This window comes from Hirundo rustica, chromosome Z, assembly GCF_015227805.2.
Source record: "Hirundo rustica isolate bHirRus1 chromosome Z, bHirRus1.pri.v3, whole genome shotgun sequence".
NCBI classification, from domain to species: domain Eukaryota; kingdom Metazoa; phylum Chordata; class Aves; order Passeriformes; family Hirundinidae; genus Hirundo; species Hirundo rustica.
In genome coordinates this window covers 82,113,792-82,126,112 of record NC_053488.1, presented here as the reverse complement: position 1 = coordinate 82,126,112, position 12,321 = coordinate 82,113,792, and the positions used below count along the sequence as shown (strand labels likewise).

General features: G+C 45.3%; 2 protein-coding genes across 2 annotated transcripts in view; one reads left to right on the top strand and one right to left on the bottom strand.

Moving 5' to 3' along the window:
- FAM151B (family with sequence similarity 151 member B) overlaps positions 1-12,321 on the top strand; it is a 28,698-nt gene that overhangs the window by 10,990 nt on the left and 5,387 nt on the right. The window lies entirely within an intron of this gene.
- On the bottom strand, positions 998-8,273 carry ANKRD34B (ankyrin repeat domain 34B). The gene is made up of 4 exons (XM_040089829.1): positions 8,144-8,273; positions 6,569-6,703; positions 5,464-5,521; positions 998-5,217 (listed from the first exon to the last, which is right to left on the bottom strand). Exon 4 carries the CDS (start codon positions 5,161-5,163, stop codon positions 3,676-3,678), a length of 1,488 nt encoding a protein of 495 aa, XP_039945763.1. The 5' UTR covers positions 5,164-5,217; positions 5,464-5,521; positions 6,569-6,703; positions 8,144-8,273; the 3' UTR covers positions 998-3,675.

The window sequence follows — 12,321 nt, the reverse complement described above, 5'->3', positions numbered from 1 at the left end:
TATAAATCCCTTGCTTTAGTTGGAAAAGTAATTATTTCTGCTGTATATCACATGCAGAGAGATAAAGGTCTTACATGGCATTGATGGGGAAAAAAAGGAAATGTAGTGCCTACTTAGTTTACTGTTTTTCTTGTATAGCTGCATCAAATTATGGCAATATTCTTTGCCGTGTAATTGTAAAAGACAAAGATCGAAACAAAACAATTACTCCTTAAAAGCAAAACCAAATTAAATGTGCAGGGAGAGATATTTTGAACATTGCACCTTAAACACAACCTTGAAAACTTCTAGTTTACGACATTTTTGTGTAGTGACTTGCTGTTCTTAAATCTCTTAAACCAAAATAACGGGAGTTCTTACATATAATCACTGCTTTTTGTGAAGCTGCCACTATTTGTTTTGAAGTTACTTTCATTGTATAGTTTCACAGCACTTTGCAGAAAAAACGAAGACGGGGGGTGGGGGGGGGTGGGGCGGGAATCAAGTTGTTCTTCACCTTTCCAAACTAACCAGGTAGGTTTAAAATCCTTTCTGCCGTGGGTGTGTGTGGCTCATGTAAGCTCAGCCCAGTGTCACTGTGTCACCGCAGTGCTCAGGGACTGGGATCCCTCTGAGCACATCCACTGGGAGCTGTGGGACCACAGCCCTGGCCACCAGCCAGGGGCAGCTTCCTGTGCCGGCAGCCACCAAGGACACCTGGAAGGGCTTGTTTGTAACCCAGGATTTAACATCAGGAACTTGGGTCAGGCTGACCGTGCTTTGCTGAAAAGAACATCAGGGTGGCTGGGAAATTAAGGCTTCAAAGATAACACAAGTGCATCTCTGCTCCACAAGTGGAACCACAGGAAGCTTCTGGCAGGTGGAAAGAGCCTCTCTCACACCATACTTTGGACAAATTTAGCTGTATTGGATTAAATCAAAGTAACCGTTCCCATTTTCTTGTACAGAGGCACCCTGAGAAACACTTCTGAGTGAGTACCTTTTGCAATGACTCATCATTTCCTGAGTAGTGAATAAAAAACCATGTGCTTATTTCCATGTTCCCTCTGAGGGGGGAAGAATAATTTTTATTTATTCAGCACAACAACAGCAAGAGAACAAAGCTTTTTACTTTGAAGGTCATTTGTAACAGTAACACAAACAATAATATTAACACTTCACACTACTTTGCATCACAATCACAAAATACTGGTAACGCTACCAAAAAAACTTCTTTTCAAGACACTTGCCACTTCCCTCCATTTTCTGAGCGTTCTGTAGAAAAATTATCTTTTCATTTAAGGGAGCCATAGTACCATATACATAATTAATTTTAAAATCAAAACAGCATAAATTGGGCATTATATCCTCAGCAAAGATAGCAGTTAGACCACCTGGTGATACTCAGTTTAGTCTAAAAAAGAATTTGTGTTTTTTTAAAGATCTGTTTTCCCATTCAAAATTTTAACTTCACTGTGAGATGAACAGATGAGGACTTGCCATTTCCTTTTATATTATCATGAAAACATTTGGAAGGTGTATTCTGTGTAGGGCCTAATTTGCACTCAGTTAATACTGACATGTTATTCCACGTAATTTCTATATCATAAAAATACATCCACATAATCCTTTTTTTGTACCTGGTGTACAGAGGAGCTGATCCAGGAAAATCTGAAGGAAAAGGTAGAACCTGAATGGAAACAAATACTCCCAAAAAGTTATTAACAGAGAGTATATGTTTATAATCCCCTTTAAATGGTTTAATGTTTAGAATCCCCATTGAATTGTTTTATGGTGATGATCCCCATTAAATATTTGTATGTTTGTGATCCCCTTCAAATTGTTGTATGTCTCCAATCCTCTTTAAATTCATTTAAGATCCCCTTAGCGCTGTTTTATGCTTAAGATCCCCATTAAATTGTCTCCTACTAAGTGCAAAGCTAAATAACATTACAGGCTTTCGTTAGGCAATGTCAGATTTAATGAATTTTGCAGCTACAGCAAGACAGGTAATACCCACAGAGTATTTTCAGGAAAAGCATACCTAATTTCAGCATACTGAAATTCACATGACACAGACACAATTTCAATACAACTAGTTTCTGTAAATTACAACAGAACAGAACACATTCACTTTTTCTCAAAATTTAGAAGATGCAATCTAAACGCTAAATGCAGTAGCAGAAATCCAGCATCTATGGGAGCACAGAAAGACTAGGGAGATACTTGGAATCACAAGACAGTAAAGGAAAAGTAAGAAAGCTTTTTAGATAGAGATAACTTAAAAATACACAGTAGCTTGGAGGCTGCAGAGTACTGCTTTCCACTTGTAAGAAATTCAGTTCTCTATTTCAAATTAAGCAAAATGTGGGTTTCCATCTCCCAGGTGAGTTTCGTAACTAGACTCACAGAATCATAGAATGGTTTGGGTTGGAAACCATCTGAACTAAAAGCCCATCTCATTCCAAGCCCCCTGCCAGGGGCAGGGACAGCTTCCACTAGACCAGGTGGCTCCGCGCCCCATCAACCTGGCCTGGAACACTCCTAGGAAAGGGGCAACCACAGCTTCTCTGGGAAAACTGTGCCAGTGCCTCAACTTCCCTTAGGTTGCTGGGTTATCTTTTTTTAGGTAGGTCTGAGCAGGAGGACAGAGCTCTCCCCTGCTCCTAAATGTGTGTGTGTGTGTGAAGTGCCCCTGCTCATGAAGACACTCTGGGTGTGTCCCAGAGTTTGTACCCTGGTGAAAAGGGCTCTGACTGGGGGCAAATTGCTCCAGCCTGACATGGAGCTCTCTTTTTATGGGACTCCAGAACACAGAAAGTAAGACAGCCTGTTTTGGGTGGAGGCTCTGCCTCCCACACCCTTGCTTTTCTGAAGGGAGCAGATTCCCGAGGCTGTACTGGAGCAGCCCGAGGTGTGCAGTGCCTGGGGACAGCGTGAGCAGGGCTGGCTTGTGGCACACCCGGGGCTCGTCCCTCGCCCTGCTGGGCTCCCGACGGCGCTGCCCGGTGCTGGGCTGGAGAGCTCCCGTGCTGTGCACCGCTGGCTCCCCGTGCCAGCCAGGCGTCTGAAGCATGCTTCCAGCCCTTAGCTGGAATTCCGTGGGCAGCACAGCTCTGCAACACGAGTGTTACCGACTCTGAAGTGCCCGCTCACTTGCAGTGAAGCTGCTGAGGCCAGGAAACACTGCCGGTGTGCACCTGCTGCCACCCACCCCACTGCAGGCTGATGTCTCTGGGATTTCTGCATATATACAACCTGGACAGAGGCAGTCTGGTGTCCAGCATCACAGTCAAGTGCTTCAGGTTCCCAAATTCCATGTGCACCACCTCTCTGGGCGCAGAAAGGGTGTGTGTGGGGGGAAATCTAGGAGGGGTAGTAATTACAACCTACAATGAGAACTACAATGCTTAAGGACCGTTGTGGGTTCAGTCTGTCACAGGCAAGTTGAAAACTTTACAAAACCTGCAAAATAAACACTCCTTAGTTTGCAGAAGACAGCCTCACTAGGTAAGAATGTCTTTTCATTTAGTTTCTGAACTATTCCACTCATCCTGAGGCAGACATTACTTTACATCACAGACCTACTCTATTTTGTGATACATACCATTACAGTCAAGGACTGCAGTGAATATTTACATATGATAAAGATCCCCTTTGCTCTCCTGTTAAAGATTCAGCAATTGCTGAATCTGCTCAGACTGTAATCTGCTCATACGGTCTCCTCCGCAGCAGATTTGTATCTTTGGTCCCCTTAGGGAAAGCAGATCCTGGTGGTACTAAGTGAGTTTGTCCATAAGAAATCATTCCAGAAACTGTGTTTATGACAGTGAGCTCTGGAACTGAGGGGCCAGGGTTCACATTCAGTGGTGGCAGAAAACCTGGCCTTGTCTGATCTAACACTAAGGCTCTTGAACCCTCTTCCTCTAGAGGAGCCTGATTTCTGCCTCTTGGAGAAACAGGAGACATCCTCTCCAGACCTCTTCTTGGACCTGGTAACAAAGTCTGGTATGTAGAAAGAGTCTCTTTATTTCCTTTTGGTGACCTACTGCCTTTTGTATCAGCAGCTGGAATTAGACTGTTAGTTAACTGAGAGCTGGAGATGTTGTAATTTGGTTCTTCACTTCCTTTCTTGATAATGCTGCCAAGGTTTGAAAGTAAACAGATTTGTCCCAAACTGGCATCCATGCCCATGGGAATCTCACTGGGGTTATGCTTCTCTTCAACAAAAGGAGTCTGGTAGTTTATTGCATCACGTAATGCTTTCCTTGACATGGTTTGATCAGAGGTCTTCAGTAACTGAGCAGTGTCTTTCCTGTCTCTACTTTTGTGACTGGTGACGACACTCTTGTTTAAGTCAAGACCACTGACTTTACAGGAAGGCTCTTCTATGGGTCTGATATCCTGAAGTTCTTGTGAAGAAGCAATTTTCCTCTGCTGAAACACTGCTGGGCAGCACTTTAGCCATGGATCACACTGCAGCACCTGTGTCAGCTTGAACCGTGCTGGTGCTGAGCTGGATTTGGTAATTAGCGGCACTCTTTCAGATGCGTTGTCCACCTGTTGTCCACCATACAGCTCCTTAAAGCTGAATGGGTCTTCTGGACCCTCGTTTGATTCTGTTTCTGACGGGGAGGTGCAATCACCTGGGGAAGTGCATTCCTCGAGGTCTGGAGGAGGCACATTCAGGTATTGCTTTGTTTTCTGCCTCCCTGACGCAGACTTGTCTGTGGTGATGATGATCACTTCTTTCCCTCGTGCCTTGCAGGCCTTAAGCAGAACCTCCAGGGTGTCTCTGTCTGCAGCATTGATTGCATACACCAGTGCAGAGCAGTTGGAGTGGTCTGGCAGGCTGGGGTCAGCCCCACTCATCAGCAGCAGAGACACCACTTCAGGGCCTGCTTTTTCCAAGCAAGCGTGCATCAAGGCAGTCTTCCCAGACTTGTCCTGTATGTTGGGGTCAGCCTTGTTGTCCAGCAGGTATTTCACCATCTTGGCCTTGCTGGCACTCTGTAAGTCCACGTGTTTGGTTATGCAGGCGATCATGAGCGGGGTCTCACCCCTGTTGTTGCTCTCGTTGACGTAGGCCCCGCCGTCGATCAACAGCCGGGTGAGGCGCAGGCGCCGCTGGTACACGGCTTTGATCAGGGAGTAGCCCTCGGGAGGCACGTCCACCGCCTCCATCGTCCTGCTCTGCCCACCTGCACCCTCCTAGGGCTCAGAGCCACACCTGGCTGCCTGAGAAACCACACAGTTCCCCCAGAGAAAGAGAAGGAAATAGAAAAAGTAAAAGAGTGGATTTAACTGCGCTAATTGCTCCTGTTATCACCCTCGTATTTTGTGAAAAAAACTATGAAGGGAAGAAAAGAAAAAAGGTTTTCCCACCCTTTAGACTAACAACAAATGTATTAAAAACTTAAAAAAAAACCACCCTCAAAAATACTTCAGTATAACGTTTTTATAAGATTAAAGCATGACTGTCACCTTCTTCCTTTTTGACTGTCCTTTACACAGTCCTCTGCCTGAGCAGACAGTATCAGCTCTACAACAAAAGAAACATTTGACAGCATCAAAGGGAATCAAGAAGTTTCACACAAAAAATTAAGAGCTTAATGGCATAACTAACAAAAGGTCTTACATGAATGCGTTCCTGCAGACATGCAACTAAAACTTCCATGTCTTGTATGTGCTTGCTTACCTGTTCGTAGGGAAAAACTTCAGATTAAAAAAAAAAAAAAAAAAATCAGTCTAATAATTGGCAGAGCAATGTCATTTCAATACAAGACAAGATACGCATTAAATGATTACATTCACTTATTTAAAATATATTTCTAGAGAAATAAAAATGTTTAACTAGTTTAACTGTAAAGGAAATTAATTAATCATTTTTATTAATCACTGAAAGCACTAGTAATGTTCTGGTACTGAAAAGCAGTAATTTAATTCTGTTTTACTGTGAATACCAAAATCGAAGGATGATCTCAGTATACTTTGTTCCAGAAGTCCAAGAAGCAGAAAAAATGAGAGTCAGATTTCCTCTCTGGAAATCTGGGGAGGAAATCTGATGTTGACTGGTGGCTTGGTTTTTTTTCACCTCTGTGTCTTGATAGAACATTTTTAAAAGGTAATTGCATTGAAATTACTTCAAGGATTCACTCCATTATACTGAAAGTACAGGACTCAGTACTGTCTATCTTAGCTTTCGTTGAAGTCCAAATCATTATTATGATTTTTATGTGCACTTTTGACAAGTAATGTATTCAAGACTATTGTAAAGCCTTTTATAAAAGTATCCAATCAATTTGTGCATTTAGGTTTCCAGAAGGAAACGGCAGAGAAATATCTGGTAGATAACACACATGCTGGAATTTTGATTGTGTTCTCCCCTGGTTTTGACCTACCTGTAAGTTATTGGTGATTTTACATTTCTTTCCTATTTATCCAAAGTTCTTCTGATACTTAACTGCTCGCTTTATTTAAGTGACGGCACATAGCTCCTATTACGTAAGCCTTTTTCATGTGTAGAAAAACCTTTAATGGCCAAAAGAACATTGAATATTAAACAGGCATGGAAAGACAATAATGCTACCTGAAGTCGTGCAGCAGGTCAGGGCTAAAGGCGTGGCTGCTTTTCCGACATCTCATCTAACCCCTCCTGTTGTTTAAATTCACTGTTTCCACCAGCTTCAGCAGGACTGTTGATGTGAGGGGCTGGAAGGCTGACCTAAGATGATAGTTGAAATTTGAGAGTTAGGAGTAAATGGTGTTGGCAGGTATGAACTCACCTGGAAAAAGCCTGAGATGTTTCTGTGCAGAGAAAAGTGAAGAGAAGATTCATGAAATGAGGAAGAGAAACCCAGAAATTCTTCAGAATCAGATATTGTACAATCAAAAGAAAGTGTTTCAGATTGACAGCTGGAACAACACAATGCAGAGCACACTCCCAAGTGCTGGATGATAGCCACAACTTCATCTTTAATCATATCACACCTGGACTGGGTACAACCTGCTCCAAAACCCCCACAGCTGTTTTTTTTTGTTTGTTTGTTTTTTTAAAAAAAAGTGAAAGACCACAGGTAAAGCAGATTCCCTAAAACAGTAATTTATTGAATAATTCAGTGCAGATCAGGGCTGAACAGATTGAGATTATACAACATTCCTAAATGTAATTAACTGCTCTGTCAGAAGTATTCCACGAGTTCCTAAGTTATCGGGGCCGACACAGTTACCTTTCACATGTGAAGGTAAACTTGAAAGCATCTTCAAGCTTTAAAGCAGTTTGAGGAATGAGGAACTTGGAGAACTCAGTGTGTGACACTGGAATCATGGACTGGTCTGCCAAATCACCTACAAGTTCCTCTTATTCTTGTACAAATAATACACTGCACTGTGCTGTGCTTTCTGTCTAGAAAGTGCTTAGTTTTGTTTTCAAACAGTAATATTGTCCTGGAAAGTACTCTGAGACAAAATAGCACCAGGCACCTCATAGTATGAAAACCTGATTTTCAATCTAATAGTCTAATCACAGCCCTGAGGGGGAAAGAGCCCATCGATGTTATAACAAATAAACACAGGCAACAGTGTCATCAATGCATGATGCGAATGAAAGAGTTCTTGCAATGTACTCCTCACCTGTTTAATGTGAGAGCCAGATTTCCTGCCCTCCGTGCCTCAGCACCCTCACAGTCAAACAAGCTCTCACAGTTGTGTTTAGAGAGTCTAGAATCATTCCAGTAAAATTGTCATTGATTCTCATCTCGGAAAAAAAGACTGCTTTCACACTAAAAGAGCATAAGCATCTAGGTGTTTTTATGATCCTAAATCATAATACACGTTAAACCTGGCTAATTCAGTCAGGGTAGTAAAAACTTGTTTTGCTAGTTTAAATTTACCACATTGGAGTTACTTTTGATTTAAAAAAAAAAAAAAAAAAAAAAAAAAAAAAAAAATTGCCCTCCCAAAGCTGCCAAAACTACTCCACCACCACGCCGAAGTTTCCACCACAACTTGCAACCTTGACGGCTCTAAAGGGCTCCCTTGCGAGGAGCTGGGAAAAAAAGCAAGGATTGCAAACTTCTCCCCAGGGAAGCGACAGCACACACAGTGACACATAAACGCCACGAACACTAAATAAAGGCTGTGAGAACTAGTTTTAATACTTTACCCGTAAGCGGCAGCGCCGTTCCCTGCGCGCTCTGCTCCCGGCGGACGGGACGGAGCCTCCGCTCCTGGCGCTCCCGGCGGCGCCGAGCGACACCGGGACACTCGGCAACGACGGGACACCGAGCGCCGCCCCCGGCACCGCCCTCGGCCTCGGCACAGCCGCTGCCCCTCGCAGCCCCCACCCCCGCGCCCGGCCCCGCACGGCCCCGGGGCCCCCCGCGCCCGCCGTTCCCCCCAGCCCCAAATACAGACCCACAGCCCCCTCACACCCCGGGGTGCCTCCTCACACCCTCAACGCCCCACAGGTGCCCACATCTGCTTCCCCTCACTCCACATCCACACCCAAACACCCTCGCCCCTTTTCACACCCCACGCTCTCCTCAAACCCCAGATATCCCTCAGACCCCTCACATCCCTTGAAACCTTTCACACCCCAGGTGTCATCGGACCCCACACACCCCTCACACGCTTTGCCCTCCTCGTAGCCCAAAGGCTCCTCACATCCCACATCCACCCTACTCTTACCCACCTCTCACCCTCACGCCTGCACCCCCTCCTTCTCTCACAGTCTCACAGCCCCCACACACCCCATCATCCCCACGCCTTCTGACCCCCGTCCCCCCCTCACGCCCCCACCCCCGCAGCACCTCCGGTGGATTCCCCTGGCGCAGTGGCCACCCCTGCTCCAGACAGAGACAGCACCGAGGTGTCTCTGGCGCTGCTTTGGGACCTCCTTAGGCGCAGAAAACAGCGAAACAACCCACCAAAGATCATCTTCACCACCGCACTGCTTCCAGCCACCCAGGGCAAGGATTTAATGGGACTGAGAGGAAGCTGAGCCTGAGGAGGTGCTTCCCTCAGGTGTTACCAAGCTTGACTTTGCAATAATTCCTAGTTAAGTTTCACAGGACAAACTCCTGTGAAATTTGAAAGCATAGTCACAGACGCTTCTTGGTTCCCATGCAGCTTAGGACACCTCCACAAAAACAGTCTGATTGAGGCTGGAGGGGATCTCTGGATGTCATCCAGTCCAAGCCTCCTGATCACCCAGGAACAGCTAGAAGCCACATGCCACCATTTTTAATGTCTCCAAGGATAAAGAGTCCACAACCTTTCTGGGCAGCCTGTGCCAGTGCTTGGTCGCCCTCACAGGGAAAAAGGGTTTCCTGGGATTCAGAGGGAGAGATTTAATTCATTCTGTGCCCGTTGGCTCTTTCCCTGTCACTGAGTCCTGCTTGGGAAGGATCCAGCTCTGTCTTCTTTGCATTCTTCTCTCAGGTACTGGTGTACAGCAGTGAGACCCCTCCTGGGCATTCTCTCTTCCAGGCTAAGCAGGAGCAGCTGTCTGAGCCTCTCCACTTGTGACAAAGGTCCTGTGGGTATCTTCTGGGAGACAGTGCCAAAGGCTCTACTGAAATCCAGGTGGGCACTGTCCACGGCCTTCCCTTGGGCCGCTTGGTTCACCGCAGGATGTCTGCGGGTTGCTCGAGCATCACTTCGCCTTGGGGCAGCCAGCCTGACACTTGCCATCACTGAGCAGTGCTGAGCTCTTCTTCAGCTCCTGGGTGCCTGCGGTGGTGCTCATGGAGTGTTCTCAGGCACATCCGCAAGTGACAGGACTTCCTGATGATCCCCAGAGACTCCAAGGGTATTTCCTTGGAGTGCAGCTCACAGGGCGTCCTCACAGATGCTGCTCACCACGGAGGTTGTGTGAGATCTTGCACTCGCCCCCCGGCAAGGCACACAGTGACACTCACCAGGCGAGTGCAGCACACCAGCAGGGGAGATGAGGGTAAAGCGACAGCCAAACAAGCCACCACGGTCCTACAATGAGCAGCAAGTCACAGCACAGCATCCAGCTGCACAGGACTGATTTCAGCATCATGGGAGAGAGAAGGCTCCAGGAGCAATGTGAAGGGGATTTGTACCTTGCTATTTTTTAAAAGTGCACGTCAGGATCAACAAGAAGCTATCATGACTAAGAGTTGGATAAATGGCATGAATAAGCCACTAAGACAAACAACATCCCAAGGGCAGTTTCCTCAGTTACTCTTTAACCTTCTCTTTCAAAAACCAGGCTGGGAGAATGTCCACAGATGTTTTGGTTTGGTTTTTTCCCCCCCTGTGGTAAGATTCTAATTATCTTTTTCTTTTCCTCTCTACCTCATCCACATTCTTAATGTTCAGTCTTTGCCATGCAGCATGTGTACTGAGCACCCACTCTTCAGTTTACTGCTCTCCACAGTCCTGTTGTTGGGTTAATTCTGTGAGATGGAGAGGCAGTGTACACTTGTGTATATACCAGCACTCCTACTGCTGAAACAGTACCACTTCTGTAGTTCTTGCAGCTCTAAATGTCCCTTTTCTTATTCCTCCTTCCATCCTTGCCTGCATTGTGGTGTTGAGCTTGATAGCCAACATGAATCATTGACCAAAAAAACCACCCAAACAAATGTGTATCAAACCAGGTCTTGGAAGAACACTTTTATGAAGATAATTAGATTTTTTTTCTTATAAACATCACCATGGATACTCTAGGTTGGATAGAAAAACAACTATTGGTATCAAGAAGTTCCTGCTAAAAGTGAAGGAGAGTGGAAAGCCAGAGCAGGGAACACATCCATGAGGCACAAATTTTATTATAAAACACAGAAAGTGTTTCCATATGCACATGGCATATTTGTTTATCATACTTCTTGATATCCCTCTCCCATATTTCACTGACAGTTGGGCTACCTGGACATGTACCAGGAGAATGTTTCATGGTTGCAGAATTCTAATATAAATTTTAATTGACTAAAAATGTTTGTCACAAATGAATGTTTTAGGTGGCTCAAGGAATCACTGGAGAAGGTATTACCAAATCAGGTTTAATATGAAAGTGCAACCAAGTTCATTGGCATGCTTCACTCTACTACCTACTACGTAGTTCAAGCACACAGAACAAAATCTAGAATCAATCAACCTAAAATTAAAATTAAAAAAAAAGTGGTATATGTGGAGGCTGAGGACAGGAGAAAGAGTAAGAATGGGAAAGGGTGAGGATAGCAAGGAATATGGGAGACCCTGTCACTGAGTTACAAGGTTCAGAGTCGACCTCCCCACAAACGCAGACATAACCTCAGACTTGACCAAAGCTTGAGGCCTAGAGATTTTAACAGCATGTATACTTAACAGCAATGAATTGATAGCCTACCTTAAAGAATTTAACAAAGGACTCCATGGAATATACTAGAAGCATGACAGTAACTCATAGGCCTGACCTATGAATCTACTGCATTTAGGAACTGGAGAGCATCATTCCTACTCCATTTGCTGTAGCACATTCACAGTCACTCTGCTCATGGCCCCAGAGCCTGTTCAGGTGTGTACAATCCTTGGATAGGTTCAGCCCTGTGGGAAATCCCCCCTGAGCTCAGGGAAGGTCTCACTCAGGACCAATGTTTACAGGGTCACAACGTTAGTTACGGTAATGTTCCATCCGGCTTGCAATTCTGCTTGGCAGCTTTCTTTGGATGTTCAGTAACTAAAATGTTTGTCCACTTGGACTTGCTCATTAGCCAGCACCAGATCCTGGGAGCAGACAGTGTCTCTGGTAACTCAAGAGAAGCTCAGCCCAGGTGCTGCTCATCAAGGCTGCACAACCTAATGAGCATTTCTGAGATTGCAGTGTAGTCCCAGGTGGGTGATTCTTGATAAACTGTGCCCAAATATGGGCAGGCAGGCAGGAAAATGATGGATTTAGTTTTCTGGATGCCAGTTGCCAGCAAGTTGCAGAAAACCCAGCACTGGACTGCAGGCCTGGAACCCTGGAGCCCTATTTTGGGAAGGTGGTCTGAGCTGAAAGCCCTGGCTTGGCACATGGCAGTGCAGGCACACCTGAGGGCCTGTGGGGTTCAAGTGTTGTCAGCCACAGATGGGCCTTTCCTTTGTCATTGGGGATCCTGGGAACCAGCAAAGTCAACCACTCTACTTTGTTTATAGGAAAAGAATGAAAAGGAATGGAAATAGTTAAATTCAATCTGACATCCCCACTCCCTGCCCTAGTTTTGGATTTTGCTTCCCATGGGAAATTGTAAACACTCTATTGTATCTGTTTGGTACCAGCCAGCCTTAGCCTACAACAGCAAGGACTCATTCAAGGGAAGGAGTCATGGTTGCTTACATATGTCCTTACTT